The sequence below is a fragment of the Actinia tenebrosa genome, unplaced genomic scaffold, assembly GCF_029948245.1.
Source record: "Actinia tenebrosa isolate PJP-AT-01 unplaced genomic scaffold, QUT_ActTen_1.0 PGA_scaffold2__45_contigs__length_23673736, whole genome shotgun sequence".
Taxonomy (NCBI): Eukaryota; Metazoa; Cnidaria; class Anthozoa; order Actiniaria; family Actiniidae; genus Actinia; species Actinia tenebrosa.
In genome coordinates, this window is record NW_028292579.1 from 6,368,083 (window position 1) to 6,387,463 (window position 19,381).

General features: G+C 36.0%; 3 protein-coding genes and 1 non-coding gene across 4 annotated transcripts; 1 reads left to right on the plus strand and 3 right to left on the minus strand.

Annotated features, from left to right (window-relative positions):
* Positions 1-231: 231 nt before the first annotated feature.
* On the minus strand, positions 232-3,508 carry LOC116288530 (uncharacterized). Its single transcript, XM_031695337.2, has 7 exons — positions 3,064-3,508; positions 2,420-2,527; positions 2,214-2,313; positions 1,581-1,641; positions 1,171-1,282; positions 729-806; positions 232-593 (listed from the first exon to the last, which is right to left on the minus strand). Exons 1-7 carry the CDS (start codon positions 3,502-3,504, stop codon positions 360-362), a joined length of 1,134 nt encoding a protein of 377 aa, XP_031551197.2. The 5' UTR covers positions 3,505-3,508; the 3' UTR covers positions 232-359.
* Positions 3,509-3,956: 448 nt separating this feature from the next.
* Positions 3,957-15,565, plus strand: LOC116288511 (uncharacterized). The gene is made up of 14 exons (XM_031695320.2): positions 3,957-4,215; positions 5,915-6,451; positions 7,256-8,053; positions 8,699-8,771; positions 9,289-9,502; positions 9,909-9,984; positions 10,692-10,787; positions 11,302-11,445; positions 11,764-12,017; positions 12,441-12,603; positions 13,038-13,422; positions 13,983-14,084; positions 14,394-14,500; positions 14,926-15,565. Exons 1-14 carry the CDS (start codon positions 4,183-4,185, stop codon positions 14,968-14,970), a joined length of 3,027 nt encoding a protein of 1,008 aa, XP_031551180.2. The 5' UTR covers positions 3,957-4,182; the 3' UTR covers positions 14,971-15,565.
* Positions 15,566-15,698: 133 nt separating this feature from the next.
* On the minus strand, positions 15,699-19,356 carry LOC116288513 (proteasome subunit alpha type-7). Its single transcript, XM_031695322.2, has 7 exons — positions 19,139-19,356; positions 18,920-19,046; positions 18,692-18,816; positions 18,189-18,311; positions 17,382-17,501; positions 16,786-16,848; positions 15,699-16,033 (listed from the first exon to the last, which is right to left on the minus strand). The coding sequence occupies exons 1-7, from the start codon at positions 19,241-19,243 to the stop codon at positions 15,932-15,934; spliced, it is 765 nt and encodes a 254-aa protein (XP_031551182.1). The 5' UTR covers positions 19,244-19,356; the 3' UTR covers positions 15,699-15,931.
* Positions 18,503-18,574, minus strand: Trnae-cuc (transfer RNA glutamic acid (anticodon CUC)). The gene has a single exon. It is a non-coding gene; the product is annotated as a tRNA-Glu (tRNA).
* Positions 19,357-19,381: the final 25 nt, after the last annotated feature.

Below are 19,381 nucleotides of genomic sequence, written 5' to 3' on the forward strand. Positions count from 1 at the left end.
AATCGACTTACGAGTAAAATATGTGTTAATTTATAGATTGATGATTCTTCAACCATTTGCAAATGAGCTCAGCAGTAGAGCATCCAACTAGTATCCAGAAGGTCATTTGTTTGAATACTGTTAGGTGGACCCGGTTTTTCCCGAGCTCCTGCATAAGTTACAAGTGACTATTGAATATCCTTTCTATCAATATCTAAATACCATGACACCAACCTACAAGACAACACTATATTTGTGAATTATAAGGTTTTATTTTCATAAGTGTTTTTCATTATTATTTACAAATGGACAATGAGAAAAGTCTTGCCTTTTTGTAGTTCCAGAAAATGTCTGCAGTTGCTATGCAGAGTACTGAGTTGTTACTGTCTCTTTCTTTTCTTTTCTTCAAATGTTATTGATTCTTCATTGAAAGGTTGTATATAATCAGCATACAAATCCTCTGGTGTCTCTTCTTTCTCAGGGAAATATGTTGGGAATGGTGGAGGAGTTGCAAACTTTTTCCAGGCATCGCTTATTTTAAGGAAGTCACCTTTGTTTCCTGGACACTGACCTTGCACATACAATACACTGTACTTGGTGTTGATTCTATGAACCTGGAATTGTAAATTGTATGGTCAAATTATGAATAATTAGACACTGTAGTTGAATATAGTTGAATAAGATACAGAATTGTTCTCATTTTGTATTCAACTTTAACAAATGAAGTTTCTCAGTCAAACAGTACATACCCGAACAGCAAAAAGAGTACAGTTCTTTTTCCCCATTTGTCCTGCCATTCTCTTACCAGGCCAGATCCTGCCAGGGTCCTGGACATTCAAAAAATAATTGAATATTAATTTAATATCATAATTTATTATCCATCACAGCTTGAATATAAAACAGGGAAGCATCGATCATAACAAAAATAACTTGAATCACAAAGACAAAAGACAATATGAGGAATACCAAGGGACAGCAAATATCATGGGTCGCAGAAGGGGTGGGGCAAGGGGGCTATAGTCCCCACCCACTTTTTTCATTTTCCCGTACTAGTCACTTACATTTTTTAATCTTAGCCCCCCAACTTTTTTTCATACTAGTCTTAATCTTAGCCCCTCCCCCCCCCCCCCCCCCCCACACACCAAAATATTCCTGCTTAGCTTACAACTTTAACCATTCAAACACACTTACCTGGCCACCTCCAGTGGCTCCCATTTTCCTGTGAGTCTTTGACTGACCATGAGACTTGGGCTGACCCTTCATTCCCCATCGTTTCATGACTCCCTGAAATCCATGGTCTTTTCTGTAAAAAAAATAAATCTCACAATATTATCTACTAATTTTAATACTGAAACTACATGGGTTAATATTGCCAAGGGACTGTGGAGAAAAAGGGGTTGGGTTATACCACGCAACCCTGACCCCCACCCTCCCTCCCTCACACACACACATTTTAGGATACTTGCGGTACTCTTGGGCTAACCCCATAAGCTTCAAGATTTCAGGAGACTGTCATTCTAGAGAAGATGCCCTTGCCCAAAGATCTCCCTATGCTTTATTCAACTTCCGGTAGTGCTGTCAGCTGTACTTAAAATACTTACGTTATGCCTTGGATTTTAACATATTGTCCAGGACAAAAATGTGCAGCACTGATGACTGTTCCTGGAATTAAATGAGGATGTTATATATATACTACTATGATAATAATGATGATTTAATATCTGTGGTTGTTTTTTGACTGAAAGATGTGCTAAAATAAAATCACACATTTGCGTCATCAAGTCACCTTAATTCCTCAATAAAATGGACAACTTTTGCTATACAAACACATGGTAAACTTTGCCAACACTCTAGCTTTGTATTATCTTTTGTTTCACGATGAGCCAATAACTGCTATTTTCATAAACATGCAAACTCTATAGTTGTGAGCGGCATGCTGAAATTTGGTTTTTTGTTGCTGCCAACCAAAAATATGAAAGGTAATGAATGATAAGTTTTGATTGATGGCAGCAAAAAAAAATTGTCAGTGTTGCAGCTTGTAGCAACTGCGTTTACATGTTAATGAAAATTGCAGTAAGCTGTTTTTTAGTCGTAGTTTTTGCATTTATTTTTAAAAGGGTGTTCAAGTCTATCTTGTATACAAAGTATCTTTAAAGGCCGTCCCTGTCAAATGCAAGTAAATGTTACAAAGGTCTACTAGTATATAAATACAGGAATCATTTGGTAGAGCTTACCTGGATGTAGAAGGGCATTTCTTGTGACTTCAAAGCTGCAAACTTTCTTCTTTGGAGGAACACCAAAATTTTTGAAGTGTCCATACTGAGCTTTTTTTACCTAAATCAAAAACAATAAGGTATGAAATAAGTAGATTGTTACTGGGTTGTCTGTGGCTATCTATGTGTTAAATGTGATGCTTTTCTTATAAATTGGCACATGTTACCTTATGCAATTCTGGTTCATTTATAGCTCCAACTTGAAGCTCTGTCTGAGGATCTTTCCCACCAATACTCTTTGATGCCCTGGCTTGTATCACCTGGCACTCCTTAATCTGTGATGAAGTAACAATTAAGCAACATTGATCATAAGTAAAACATAATATATACTTTGTTTGACATTTTATTTTGTTACTTAGTGGCTTGCATTTTGCTATTCTTAATTTTGCTCTAGCCTTTTCTGTTTTCTATGGTCCTGTGTGCTGGAGGGAATAATAATTAAATGGAAAATCAATACAATTTTGTGTACTTTGCAATCCTTCTTGCACAGCTTTGACATCGTGGAACATAACTCCTCCCCCACTCCTCAGACACAACTGCCACTAATGTCTAATCATGCCACTAATACCTGACAGACTTATTCTAATGTCACCTAATGTCTGCATGGAAAAAGCAAAAACAACATGACCTTCACCCCCTCCATAATTACGGTACCATTATTACATATCATTAACATGGAAAGATTTGGTTTCAAAAATAAGGGGATAGGGACTCCTTTCTGCATGGAGCAAGCAAAAGCAACCTCACCTCTACCCTTTCCATTATTATCTATCACTACCATGGAAAGACTGGTATCAAAAATAAACTATACCTGGATCAAAGTGACAGGGACTCTTCTCCCATCCTTCATCCACAAGGCAGACATGCCCAGTTTGACGCCAATGGCTCCTACTCGCTTGGACCCACTAGTCCATCCAACATTACTCGGATCAATACGCACGACATTTCTCCTTTGAAATCTACTCTGCTTCTTTATTTCTTTTTCTACATCCTCTCTAGTTAGTGGTATTTGTTCCAGCTTTTTTCCTGTTAGTAAAGAAGAATTCCTTTGGAAAACCTCAAAAAGGTTTTTCGGAGAATTTCCAGGCGAATTTTCGACACTTTCTGTGTTGCTTTGATCTAAACTGTAACATCTCTTCCATAGTATAAAGCACTGACGAGTAACAGAAGGTTTTACGAGAATATTAGCGGCACAAGAACTGCTAAAAACCTTGAAAGAAGAAAGAGGTTTCCTAACCTCACGAACCAGCATGGCAGCCGCCATCTTGAAACCAACTAGTTTCCAGTCCTAACACACATTTTTTCCACAGGCATCCCAGCAATTAGGAGAAACAATATCCTTTTCTTTGATATATTTATGATATAAACTAAGATAAAAACTCAATAACGTACATTGCAAAATACAAGTGATAATTTAAATGAAATAAAATCAAATCTTGGCTCAGATTTCTTAATAATGTTTTTTAATTTTTAAATTTTTAAAAATATATTAATATAAATTCCAAATGTTCTAAACCCATTTTACCTGGCTATAACATTCTAAATCCTAGGATTATCCGTATTACTATAGAGCTTGTTTTGATAATATATATATTTTGATTTAAAATGAACAAAAGAGGCCGCCGATTAATTAAGTTGGTATTAAATTTCATTTCACTGACAAAACGCTACCCCGTTGCCATAGGAACAGGAGTGTAAGAAGAAGTGTAGCAGGTCATGGTTGCATACTGACACGGGGAAGAACTTAGCGCTTCAAAAACCCCTTTTCTCTCCTAAGTACAAAACAGTATGAACGTCAATAAGTCTTATAGCTTTAACTTTAAAAGTTAGAATAAGGAAATTTGACTTTTGAGGTTCAGAACTGAGTAAAAACCACATTCGAATCGAATCCAATTATCAGAGTTCAGAACGTCAAGTTGAATATTCAAGGATGGATGACTTATCAAAGGTCCAAACAAACGAGGTAAGGAAGTGCGCCAGACTGTTTTTCTCTCATAATATTTTCTACAGCTTTAGGGTATTGTTGCTTAACTACTTTACTGACATATTTGAAAGTTACTCTTATCCGGAAAGCCAGTATAAAAATCACGAGTTAAAAATTAATAACAATATATATAAGTTTTATAACAAGACAAATCCAAACCGGTGTATAAGACTTAAAACTTCTTTTATTAGGACAATTCAAACCTAAACTTTTCGGCTATAATATGAAAGAATAATTACAGATTTCTAAAATATCCTTCGGCAGCTTATAAATTGTTGTTTTAAAGGTATTTTAAGAGAAAATAAATTTGTGCTCTATAATTTACCCACTTGAGATAATAACACGAGTCCCTCTTCGCACACCTCTTGTCTAAGTCTCTCTTATCTTTCATTCTATGAAATACTAAAATATATTTTCTTTATTCACTATATAAACGTTTATTTCTTCACAGAAAAGGTTGTTTATAATAGTGTTTTCCACTTGAAGAGATACTGTTTATCACTTGTTGTTGTATATTCATTACTTTATATTATTGACATTGGCTTAATTAAACTCCGTCTCAAATTGACTAAATTACTCGCTGATTTAATTGAGAATTCACTATTATTGTCATTATCAGTACAAACGGGATTTTAGAAAATTCCTACACTCATTATACCCTTTACTAGTATTCAAAACAAAGTTGGAACGAACTTTTGGACCACAAACCTGTTGTCCAGGGTAACCAAGATCTAAACTATTTATTCTTCGTCTCGACCCTATATTAGGTGTAGCGTTCAAATCAAATAATGCTGGATTTCTATTTTGGCAGTAATGTCAAGGATTATCTAGGTGTTTATTTATGACTGCAGAAAGTTGAGATTACTTTATATGAGGAGGTCTTTGTGGAATAGTGTTGGTATCAAGAATTGAATGGTAATTTGAATGCAATGATTATTAAAGGATTATCCTCTGTGACATCTGGAACCAAGTCTTTTTTCATGTTCAATCGTGAGCTTTCTGTAATCCTAGCCTAAGCTTTATTACCAGGGTGGCAAAGAGCTATTTTGTGCATAACTTGCCATAGCATCGAAATTGCTGTGTGATTCATGATTATATTCCCAAATAAGCTGTGTGATGATGTGATGATGAAATAGTTATGGGTGATGCATGATAGGTGAAAGAAATTTTCTGTGATTCATGATTTAAAAATTAAGCATGAACTGGAGGAGGAGCTAAAGGAGAAGGATAGAATATTTAGAGGAACTCGTAGCATTCTGAAATTAGTCGTCATGACATAAGGGATATTTATTTATATATTACCAATATGATAATGTGCAGGTACTTTTACATTTATTTGGAGGTGGGTGGTTAACTCTTACGACTTCAAGTCAAAAAAGATCACTACTTAACCAAGTGAAAGTTAAAGAAAATCATTCTCCCCAGACTTTGTAAGACAGTGATTTAATACAGTACTTTGGTTTATAGTCGACACAGTACAGTCATTGCATATAATCTGGATACCGGCCCATATACATCTAGCATCACTACACACATCTCTTACTCATATATACATGATCTTCCAGTCATATGATCTTCTCTCTCTTACTCATTGATGGACAAGATAATGGGCTTGTGTCTTTTAATAACCAATATTAGTCTATTGGTCTTGATAAATTTCACTCTGTTCTTTTTACAGTTTGAGTCAAGCTCACTGACGTCACTAGAAAATGGTTTGAAGAGTAGCTCGGAGAGTTTAGGGAAGCATTCATTGTCTAATGGAAGTATTGTGAAAGACAAGACTGATGGGGTTTTTGTGGATGATAGTCCTCAGACCAATGAAAAAAATGGTGTTTCAATTGGTCAAGATATTGGAATTGCCAATGGAATAAAAAGGTCTGATAAAGAGGATAGCAGTGAGGATTTGAAAGACAAAAATGACAAAGGTATTGCCAAAATCAATATTTCCAAGAAAGATGCAACGAGATCAGATTCAGAGACTAGTTCAACTTTGTCTTCAAGTTCAGATGAATCTGAGGATGATGAGAGCAATAAAAAGCAGGAAAATCAAAAACAAGTTAATGTAAGCCAAAGTAAAGACAAAAACAAGGCTGCTGGATTATGCAATGAAGAGCTCACGCTCAAGTTGCAAGAAGCATGGAGTAGATATGAAGAATTAAAGGGAAAAAATGATGAGCAAGAACAGAAATTGGCTGATGCTAACAAGAAGAATAAGGTTAGTCTGTTCATTATATGGTAGAGCTAGTGCATTTTTAACATCATTATTTAGTAGTCTGGTATTATGTGAAATTATCCACCCTTGTTGCATAAACCTCATACATTTTACCTCTGATGACTGCAATCAGCTTAATGCAAGGATGGTAACCCTCTGTGCATAGACCCTTATACATCTTACCTCTTATGCCTAGAGCTCCTACATGTCACCTCTGATGATTACAAACAGATTGATGCACGGATGGTAGCCCTCTGTGCATAGACTCTTATACATATAACATGTACCTCTTATGTCTAGAGCTTGTATATGGCCTCTTATGATTGTAAAGTGATCATTCTCAGTGCCTACACCTTATTATAGCCACCTCCCCTGATTGCAAACTGATGGATGGGCACCCTCTGTTCATACACCTCATACATATTAATTCTCATGATTGTAAAATGACCACTATCCTCAATTCCTATACCTCATTACTAATTGCTCCCAGTGATGATTGTACACTGATCACCCTCAGTACCAACACCTCACCATTACTAACCACATCATGATTGTAAGCTGACCCACAGACTGTCACTGCAGCCTACACCTCATCAGTAGCTGCCTCAGTCTCATGATTGTAAAATGACCACTCTCCATGCACTCCTCATATGCATACTAACTACCTCTCATCACTAACCTCAGTCCCTATAATATGTATTCTATTGAAAGCATTCCATCTCTAACTACTTATAACTAGACCATAAACTGACCACCCTAGCTAAACGCCAGCAACTTAATACTAATTACATATTTTATTTATTCTAGAATCTCTTTGATACTACTGAAAATTTAAAACATATCAATGAAGAGCTGCAAGAGGAACTTAAGAGTAAAGATCAACAACTCCAAAGCAGATTGTTTGTCCTTGAGGAACGAGACAGCACAATTGAAAAGCTTAGATCAGAATTAGCAGACATGAAGTCAAGCAGAGAGTCAATGGAAAATGAATTAAAAGATGCAAGAGAAGAACTTGGAAAGCTGCAGTCAGCTCAAGGAGATCAAGAGCAGTCAACCAAAGAGTGGATAGAAGCTTTTAAACAACTGCAAACAAAGGCAGATGATCAAGATGAAGAAATTGGAAAACTGAAGGATCAGCTGGAAATGGCCAAAAAAGAAATAGAAATGCATGGAACTGATAAAACAGAAGTGGAGAAAAAACTACAAGAGGAGCTTGCTAGTGCCAAAAACACCATACGAAGTGTAAATCAAGCAAATTCCAAACTTGAAGCCAAACTTAGCAACTCACAGACTATCACTGAAACTGCTGAAGTTGAAAGCAAGAAGTTGAAAGCTGAAATCAAGTCACTTAGAGATAAGATTAAATGGCTGGAGAGAAGAAGAGCATCAGAGAAAGAAGGTAGTCCAAATTCAACTCCTAGATCAGAGAGTGCATCCAGAGCAGCAGAACAGATGGACAGGAAACAATCTCATGAAACATTAAGAAGAGTCCAAGAAAGAGTAAAAGAGTTGGAGCAGAAAGTAATTCAAGTTAATGATGAGAAGCAGAAATTGAAGCATGATTATGATGAGGCTGTTAAAGCTCTTGAGGCAGTGGACAAAGTGGTGAGTTAAAGTATGGTGCAGCAAACATTTTGTCTAAGCTGCTGCTATAGGGCTATATCTATAATGCCATCAATAGTCCCTTTTACAGTTCCCTATGACACCTTGAAAGGTAGCCGTGCCTAAATTGCATTGAAGCGAGATGAACAGTGAGCTTGCAATGATAGAGACCTTTTTTTTACACCTTGGACAATTGTTCACATACATTTTGCTCAAGGATAAGAGGTGTATATTGGTGACCCCACCAATTAGTTTGCAAGCTCACTGTTCATCTGGATTTGATGTAAAGGCCTGGCTACCTTGCAAGATGGTGCAGGGAACTGTGGAGAGGACTATTCAGGATGATTGCAAGAAAGAAGTTCATGAATAATATATTCTTGCCAGGAGTCTGTGGTCATTGACCTCCATATACACCTCTTAGCCTTGAGCAAAATGTTTTTCCATTTAATTTTATCTGTCACCTGTCAGTCCTGATTAGTATTTCTAACTTATTATTAGTTGCGCACGAGAAGATACATGAAATATGGATAATATGTACTTATTGACTGAGTTGGAGGGCAGTATATTACACCCACATAAAGGAGATGGAATATTATTTCATTTGACATTACAAATGCTAATTTTGACCTTTTTTTGTTTGGGCTACAGTATAGCATAAGGGAGTTGGCATTACAGCAGTACAAGACTGAGCTGGATGAGGCAAATGAGTTAATCAAGCAACGTAAGAGTATAGTTAAATTGATTAAGGCAGTATTATATTCTTTGAAACAATTACAGATGGAGGGGGACATTGGGGGTGTCAAACACCTTACCACTGAAAAACAAGATTCTGAATTCATCGCATCACAGCACAAAATTGATTGCCAGTGACAGCACAGATTTTAATCAAAAGGGCCAAATGTTTTGACATTCAAAACCCCAACCCCTCAATCAATCAGATTGTTTCATTGGACACCGTAAGTTAAATAACACAAACACCGTACATCACAAGGTTTGAGATCACAGCAACACTGCGATTCGGCATGTGATTTTCAATTACCAAGAAAATACTGCACGAAAAGAAGGCCAACACTGCAACACTACAAACCCCAACGTCCCCCTCCTAATGCTGATTAAGATTACTTCACATACTTTATATCTCGATGATGTTACGTTAAGTAGTCAATAAAATTGTAGTAAGTTTAACATGATAGCATAGGACAATCTTTTTTTTTTGAAAATGCATTTCTTGTTCACAGAATCCTCTGAGATCCAAGATTTAAAGCCAGAAGTAGAGCAGCTAAAAGTGGAGCTGAAAAGGGCAGAGGAAAATAAAGAAGAAAACCAAGCTGCAAGAGAAGAGTTAAAAGAACAGATCACAAAATCAAAAGAGGCTAACAGAATATATAAAGAAGAGATTGAGGATGTCCGAAAAGAATTAGGTGATCAAGTCCACGAACTGCAATTAGCACAGTGAGTGTCGAGAGTGGCCAAGGGCAATCAGTTGCTGACTAATTAAGTTTGCTTATAATTATAAACTTCAGTCTTCTGAAATATAACTGAATAATTAATCGCTCATAGGATTTCCATCTGTTTGAGTCCACCTTACTGTGGTTTTCGATGTAATTCTGTGAACTCAGACATTTCAATGGCTTATCGTAAAATTGTTTTTTTACTTCCGCCAGTCAAGAAAATAAAAGGTACAGACTGATTATTTTTGAATGACGGCGGAGAAAAACGAAACTTCAGCATGCAGCTTGCAACTACTGAGTTCGCAGAATAATGAAAACTGTTGTAAATGTTTTGTTATTCCAAGTTAATTAAATAAGTATTAGTAATATTTTAATATCAGATAATGATATTGCTTTATACCATTTAGAGCTAAAGGCAGAGAAAGAGGCAAAAAGAACCAGATACTAGAACTAGAAGTGAGAGAAATGAAAGAAACCCTGCAGGTAAGCTACAATCATAACTAGTTTTATTAACTTCTTATTACACAAACCGCCACCTGGTTAGCTCAGTTGGTATGACCGTTGGTCTGTTGTGCAGTAGGTCGTGGTTCAAGCCTCGGCTCAGGGTCTTAAAATAACTGAGGAGAAGGTGCTACCTTTAGTTTGTAATTATATCTGCAAATGGTTAGACCTTCAAGTCTTCTCGGACAAGGACTTACAACCGTAGACCCTATCTGTCTTCACCATATAGCCCTGTATAAGGCAGATTCTGGATTATATTCCCAAATGAGCTCTGTGATGCATCATTGCATATTGCAAAAATATGTGCATCAGGTCAAAAATTTCTCTGTAATTCTTTGTTTGCACATGACCTCATAGCCACCATCACCTTCTTTATGGTTGAATTTGATAAAAGAAAAACATCAATAAATCCGTGGCCGTCATGTCTTATGTTATTTCACTCCCTTGGGAATAATATTGAAAACCAGCAATAGGCGATTTCGTTTCAAAATGTAGTTTCAAAATGTAGTAAAGTGTAATGCATACCCCTCTTTGCCACCCAGAGTTTAATGTTGCCACAGCATCAAATGAGTTTCCTAGTTATATGCTTTCTACTGAGAGCAGTGCAGTTTGCGAACTTATGCTTCAGCAGATGTTACTGAGTCACTAGCATTGCATCCAGTTCACATGTAATATCTTTTGTTTTCAAGATTTCTAAAAGTGTCATTGAAGAAAAGGAAAAGAACATGGAAAGCTTGAGAGAAGATCTGAGAAATGAAAAGAAAAACTGCAAACAACTTCAGCAAGTGAGCTCTTAAATTAATCAATTATCTGATTGGTTGGTGTTTTGATAAATTCTCTCACTATAAAAACACTCAATTCAGTTTGTTAATCATCCATCTGCCTCTCCTTCTGTTCATCCCTCTGTGCATTTCACCTATCCATCTCTAATTTATTTAACAATCTTCCCATGCAGTCTGTCCATTCATCCATCTCTCTGTCCTTCCATTCATCCCTCTATTCATCCATTTATTTTTTCTTCCTCCTATCCATCCATCCATCCATCATCCCTTCCTTGTATCCACCCACCCACCCACCTACCCATTCACTTATCCCTCCATCCCTCCATTCTCCATCCTCCATCCTCCATCCTCCATCCTCCATCCTCCATCCTCCATCCTCCATCCTCCATCCTCCATCCTCCATCCTCCATCCTCTGTCCTCTGTCCTCCGTCCAACCATCCATCCATCCATCCATCCCATCCATCCACCCATCCCATCCTCCTATTTATTTATGTTTTTATTCCTAAATATTCAAAGGACCTTGAAGAAGTAGATTATCTTAAAAAGAAACTTCAGCTGATCGAAGATGAAAAGGCAAGAATAATAGAAAAATTGAAAAGAACTGAGACTGATTTGAAAGAAACTGAGGAATCACTGAAGAAAAGTTGCCTCAAGATCAAGGTTAGTAGTATAATAATCTTTTTCCCCCTTTTTTCTTGACATACAATGTACTTGACATACTTGGTTTTATTTAGTAGTTGCCTGAGAGTGATTAAAAAAAAGTTCAATAAATTCTCGTAGAAAATGAATAGGACTTTCCTGGAGAGCAGGGGCTCTGGGGAGGGACCCTGATACATGTAGGGGAGTCTAACATCATTTTTCTTTGGGGTAGAGGTTGGAGGAAGTGGGTATTCTAAACTGGGACCTTTTTGCTATGAGTTTGGTCAGGAATTTATTATTTCTTGATTTGTAAAGATTAATTTGTTTTTAATTGTTTAGGAAATAGGAAAAGAAAAAGAAACCTTAAGTAGGAATAACCAGAAGCTGAAAAGTAAATGTGAAGATCAAGACTATCAAATCCAAACTCTCCAGGAAGTGGTAGCAAACAAAGAGAGTGACATCGAACAGCAGCTTATTGCACTTATCCATACCAGATCACAGGTTGATGAACTTAACCTTCAGCTACAAGAGATGTGGGCTTCGTACAGTGCTGACAAGGCATTATGGAAGAATAAAGGAGGAAGGTCCATAAGGTAAGGTGGCTGTTTTCACCCCACCTACCATCCTCATAACCAGCACTTGCGAACCAGTATCAACCCTGCCATTTGCATTTGCAGACACCAATCACAGACCAGCTTGCATTATAATTCTTGGGGTACATGTCGTAGCCACCATGTTGGTCGACAATAACAAAGCAGTCTTCATTTGCTTCTCTTGTTAGATCAAGCAACATGACATGACAACTGTTTCATTGTTTTTTTTTATGCTGAGGGATCTTGAGTTATTTGATTGCATTCCAAGAATAGCTTTACATTTCAACAAGGCCTAGCGATATTACCTACTGTAGTTGACCTGAATTTGCTACTTTTTTTCATGCATAACCTATTAAAATTTTAGATAATACTTATTCATTAGAAATTTGTAAATATTTATCTATTCTTTCATTAAACTGATAGGAGAAGACATAGGAGTGCACCATCTAAGAGAATCCAACAAGCTTCTCCTCCTCTCTACCAGTCACCACCTGAATCCAAGATGCATAGCTTAGCTCACAGACGATTGGTCAATAAACTTGGTTTACCAGTAGTCAATCCAGATTTCATTAACACAATGCATAAGGTACTGTGAAGCTATAAATGTAGGGGATGGGAGTTATCCCTTTAAAAGTAGTGTAATTAATGATGAAGTGCTTGGAGAGTCTGTCTGGAATGCAGACATGCTTAAATTTTGTAGTATAAAGAATATATCAGTCGTTTAGAACTACGATATGTTATTTAAGTAGATAATCAATTATTCGTTGTGCAGGTCTTGGATCCAATTCCTGACCTAACACTCAAGGTCTCAGAAATTGGTCAAAGTTCCATTCAATCATAGAATAAGGGTGGATCATTGAGGTTTCACATTTAGCCTTATGAATATTAATGTAATATACTAGCAAAACAGGGGAAAAACTATTTCAACTATGTCAATCCTGCATCTGAGCACAGCATTAATCCATGCAATACCTTTGTTACATTCTCTTTTTGATTCTCACTTCTGTTCCATATCCTTAGGATATCCAACCAGAAAGTACTCAGAAGTCCACTCAAAACAATGAAGTCCAAGATGTGTCAGATGGTCCACCAAACAATCTAAAGGCTAGTGATAAAACCTCACAAACACCAGACCAAACAAAAGACAATCAACAAAAACTATCCCCCAGACCACCACCAGATGACATAGACAAAAGAAAACCCCACCGACCTCTATCGTCATATGGCATCCACACCCACCCACCAATGAATGGAGAATATAACAGGACTTTCAGTGGTATGCGGAGTGAAGATTTATGGCTGCATACTGACGGTCTTAGCATTGCCAGTGGCGACACAGATGAAGAAATTGCCAAGTACTTGGTAAACAAAGGGGACAGAGTTATGATACAGAGTAAAGTTGTTGGTGAGTCAGTAATAAAGTTTCTCTCTCTGTAAAACAATTGATCGATTGATCAATTAATCATCAAGCAATCAATCAATCAAAAAGTTTCTCTCATTGAAACTTTATAATAATAGACTCCAGGAAGAATTTGGTGAGAGCACCCATATCAGGGGGTTCAGAAGGCTTGTCTATCGAGTTGAGGTTTGGAAGTTGAGGTTCATTGGGTGCTCAAACTTGAGTTTCCTGCCCAGAATTTTTTTTTTTTTAAATGTGGGAAATTATCACCCATGAGAAAATGAAGACTGACATTTGTTAGCATGATGAACCACCCAATTCAAAATTCTGTTAGACATTTCTTTGAAGAAGGAAAGACAAGGTAGATTTTTGGCAGAAAACCCCACTTTTGTAGTAGTGAGGCTGAGCTCACTGGGCTTGTTGCAGGGTAGAAAGGCAGGCATCTCTGCAGAAACTGAGGGATCGGCAAGGGAAGCATTTGGGTTATCTTCTAAAAACTTAGTATTGAATAATCAGAGAAACTGTCAAACTAAAATGTACATTATTCTTGAATTTCTTCTACACAGGTGATGATAACCTGAATATTTCTGGTGTGGTTAAATATGTTGGTAAAGTTGGCAAGAAAACTAATAGTCCTGTCTATGTGGGCCTGAAACTTGATCAACCCTGTGAGTGAGATATATCATAATTTCTAAAAAATATCAATGGTAGTCCAGCTGTTTGAATCTAAGCATTTTGACAAAGAAGATAGGCATATTATGAAGTACTTGCTAATTGAGTACAGGATTCTTATAATGCATTACATGATTGGATTGATGCACAATCTTTAAGGGTGCATCCCCAAGGTATCGCATAAAGCATTACATTATTAATGACAAGTATATGTTCATGCTACTGAGTACTATGAAGGCTTTGTTGGTTGCATAATTATGAAAATAAATGTTATAAATAATTATCATGTTACTTTTCTGTCCTAGTTGGTGATAACAGTGGCACAGTAGGAGGAAAGCAGCTTTTTAGTTGTCCACCAAGACATGGAAAACTCATCAAAATGTCTGAAGTTAATGCCGTCATGCATCCAAGGGTAAGGATTTGCAGAAATTACTAAACATTTTGTTAGTCAGAGCTGTTTTCATGTCATTACAGCTCCAAAAACTCTGCTTTATACATAGAGGCTTTGCGCCATCAAATGATGGCAGCCATGACAGGAGGCAGGAACAATAATATTGAATCTGGTCTAATCTGATTAACATGAGAAAGAATTTAGTTTCCCACGGGAAAAAAGACTATTGTTGTGCCTCCTGTCATGGCTGCCATCATTTCATGGTGCAAAGCCTCTATTGGAAATTTTGGCTTATGTCAACCAAAAAATGGCTCAATCAGGCTGTCGATAAATTTAATCAATGGAACTAAAAAAGAGAAGGCCTACATGCATGTATGCAGCATGTTGGCTACTCTAGGTTACATGTATCTATCTTACACACAATCCTGTTTTAATTCATTTTTCAGACCAAGAACTACAATAGAGTAAAGTCCATGACCCTAAACTGGTAATATGGGTGGAACTTAGCCAAAAAAAAAAATAGATTCCTTGGTGTTTGAAAATCAGAATTCATTATTTACAAAAATGAAAATATGATGAAAAACAAGACAGAATTAGGGAAGCAATTTATACACTTGACTGCAATATTTATAGCGAATCTAGGTTGAGTTTTATATTTGTAAATAGATGACATTTTAGAATAAATAACATTTCTATGGTTAGAATTAAGTGAAGAGAAATCAAGCATAGTCTAGGAGTGGCTTTTGAAATGTGGCAATGTAAAGTTTGTAATATTCATTCTCAAAAATTTTCAGTAACAAATATTAAATTTTCATGATAACTCATTGGCTGATACTATTGCATTTATGGCATTCATTGCCAATAAGGTTTGCGAAAGACACATCATTTCAATATTATGCAAGCTAAACTGTAAATATATAATTTATTACTACTATACTATGTAAATATATAGTTGATTCTGATGTATGATTAGCAAACTGTAACCAAAATTGTGAAAAGCTCTATTCAGGGGAAAGCTCTATTTTACATGTACATTAAGAGGCAAGAAACTTGTTTATATTAAAAAGAATCATATTTTAATCAAGAAATAAATCGTTGAGTGATTACTGAATTTAATGTACTGTAATAACCCATCATAAAGTGCCATGTCCGAAAGTCATATGGTCCACATAGAACTGGCCTTCATTACAAATAAATGCAGCAACTAGTTCAAGACTAATACCTTTAGTAAAGACAATTTATTTTCCAAAGCGACAGGATATTGTACCACAATGCACAATAGATGTATTTACACAAGGTGTACGCTCATAATAGTTGAAACAATCGACAAACACAGCACCAAAACATTTCCATTCTATTCTCATTCTTACTCTCACATTTACACATTTATTATCAGCTGAAATCTCAACGTTTACACATACAAGTGTTTTACATGTGTTTAATTTCTTTACTTTATGATCCACCTTTCTTTTCTTTTTTCTTTTTCTCTGCTTCTTCTTCCTTCTCTTTTTCTATAACAGCAACAATTTTATCAACTTCATCTGCCTGAAGTATCTGAGGAATTAAAAAAAAAGTTTTGCACTCAGATAAGTTTACAGTACCACAACAAACTGTGGTATTCATTATCAGTTTATAAATAAATTATTACTGTGAGAACTGTTACTTGAACTGTGAAAACTTGGATATTTTTTCAGATTATCATTTTCAGAACTTTCCACTTTTTCAAACTCTCCTAAATGAAGTATTGAGTTCAAACACACTCAAGTGTATCAAAATATATCTTATTTCCAATTGATTGTCCCAAGCAAAGATTTACAATGTGCATTTGAAAAAAGTGTCAAAAATTTCAAAATGTTCATGTTTTGAGTGTCTTCACTATAAAAATAAGTAAATAAATGACCATTTACTTTACATGTACATAAATATTATTTACTACAGGTACGGTAGCACATGACATTGTTAACAACAACTGATAACCCATTATTAGTGACCCTAATGCATCCTAATAATAATAGATCTTTCCTGAGATAGCAAACATGGTGTACTGTAGTCTAGCTTTGGTACAAAAATCTTTTGTTCATCACAACCTGGTTGTACGAAGCCTGGATAACACTATTCAACGGATAAATCTTATCCAGTGGATAAATTTATTGGAAAACAGCATCGACTTATTCACTACATAAGGATTTATCCACTGGATAGTGCTATCCAGGCTTCATACAACTGGGCCCAGACCACAATGCATATTGTTTATAGGATTAAGAAGAAGGCTATGAGAAGTGTAATTGAATGGTAAATTTTCTTACCGTCATTGATTCTCCTCTTTTCATGACAGCTAATTCAATGTTCTTTCCTCCAGTCTGTACAACCTAGAGAGTAATCATGTTAAATATTAATAGTAAATGCAATAGTTCAGGCTGCACAAGACATTCATGTTTGCTTAATCAAAATATGAACATCATTTTTGTTGTTCTCTCAAGTTAATCAGGTAACAAAAACAAAGACTGAAAAAATAATAACTTTTTTTTTGAATAACTTTACTGTGGTTCTCCATATTCTGTGAACTCAGACTTTGAACCGCTTGCTGATTGGTTTTTCACTGCCGTAAGTAAGGACATAAAAGGTAACTACTCATTATTTTTGATTGATGGTAGCAATAAAACAAATTTCAGCATGCAGCTTGTAACAACCGATTTTGCCGGATATCGAAAACAGCAGTAATAATCTGACATAATTAATGCATGTAAATTCCAGAGTTCTTTCTCATGCACAAAACAAAAGTTATGTTAAAAAAACTTTCAAATTTTACCGATACCCTAAAAGACCCATGGTTCTATTATATCTTTGTTCATGAAGCTTGATATACAAAGGGTTTGTGAACAAAAAGTGATATTAAAAATACCTCTAAAAGAGCCTTGATAGCCAGCTTGACAGTCTCATCGTCTGAATTAGCAACTTCTTCTGAGTAATTCTTTTCCAGAAACTCACGGACAGTTTTAGCACTGCGTCCAATCGCATTAGCCTGTGATACAAAACAAAATATGTTGAATTCCCAACAATTCAGAGAGAGATATATATAGGGAAAGAGGTGGGAGGGGAGGGGAGAGTGGGAAAAAGAGATGAGATGACTAAGGAAATAAACCCTCTCCAAGACTAAATGTAGGACTACAACACATCAAAAGACTTGTTTTCTAATTAAGCTTTTGCTTCCCTTCCACAGTACTTTTCAATCTGAACCATGTTTTTTTCCACACTCCTAATACTACCTTCCCCCTCCCCCTGGAATTTTATGACTTTTATTCTTAGGAAAATTAAAAATGAATTGTTGAAAACAAATGATATGCCTTTTGTAATGTTCTCCCATTTCAGACGAAGTGTAATTCTACTGAGAATAAGTTCTTTGTTTGAGATGTATTCATATGGATGTTTCTTCTCATTATATCAATAATTAAACAAAGAAATGACACTCTAGAGAATGACACATGAATAGACTACTAAATTTCCTCAGTTGTGGAACTGTTCACTTATTATAATTCATCTCTTGTAAAATTATCTTGTCATGAACTGCAAATGTCAACTCTATGCCATTTTTGTAACATGGACGACCTATAATGCCTTGTAATTCAAGATAGCTGCCACATCATCTAAGTAGTCCATTAAGAAAGCATAAAACCTATGCTAAGTAGGTTTATTTGAATGGATTTCTTACCTTCCACGAATGATATGTACCAGATGGGTCTGTTTGGTATAAATTTGGTGTTCCATCTGTGTCGAATCCAACAATAAGAGTGGAAATACCAAATGGTCTCCTGCCATTACTCTGCGTATAACGCTAGAAATATAATGGAATGATAATGTAAGTTTAATACCTATAATTTAAGTTTTTAAACATTTGTATTTTGAATTATGAATATGAATAAAATATATTTAAAAAACAAAATATTAAAGTATACTGAAATGAAATAAAAATAAAGGGAACATATTTTAAAAAATAAAACCAAAAAAAATTTCAAAAAATTTTCCTTCCCACACCGGGAATCGAACCCGGGCCACGGCGGTGAGAGCGCCGGATCCTAACCACTAGACCATATGGGAATTCATGTGAATACTTGTCAACTTTAGTGATTATATTGCTAAACATTACGCACCTTTCTGGTTACTTCACCCTAAAGTGAAGCATACGAAATTTTTGAATAAATGATCACTACTTACTTGTTTTAAAGTAGCTATATGTCTAGTAATATACTCCAGTGTTACAGGATCTTCTACGGTCAGCTTGTGACTTTGACACTCAACTCGTGCTCTGTTCACCAATATCCTAGCGTCTGCTGTTAGACCTGAAAAGATCATTATATTCTCAATATTACTACCTAAAAATGTACAAAAACATAGTAATCACTATGAAGAAATCAACTGGAACCATGGAATAGTGTAACTTGCCTGCAAATGCCATGAAAACGTGATCATCCAACGAGCAAATCTTTCGCACTGTTCTCGGGTCCTGAAGCTTAGCAACAGCTTTTCTCTCTACTCCAAGGACGACGATGTTCTTTCCACGGACTCCCACCTTAAAAACGTCCAATGATATCAAAAATGAATACTCATGTTTTGATAGGATAAGGTGTTTATGAACAATTATTGGACAGGATAAAAACTTACGGCTGTCGACCCTTTTTTGACGGCTTCCTGGGCATATTCCACTTGAAATAAATGTCCATCAGGTGAAAACACTGTTATAGCTCTATCATATGAACCCCCAGACATTGCGATTCAAACCCTAAGTCTGTACAAAGTGTAATTTTAATATATTTTTCTTTGGAGATCCAAACTTTTTCTCCCTTTGTAAAAAGAATGACTCGGCAGGCTCGGCTCCTCGGGGACAGAAAGCTGGGTAACCTCGCT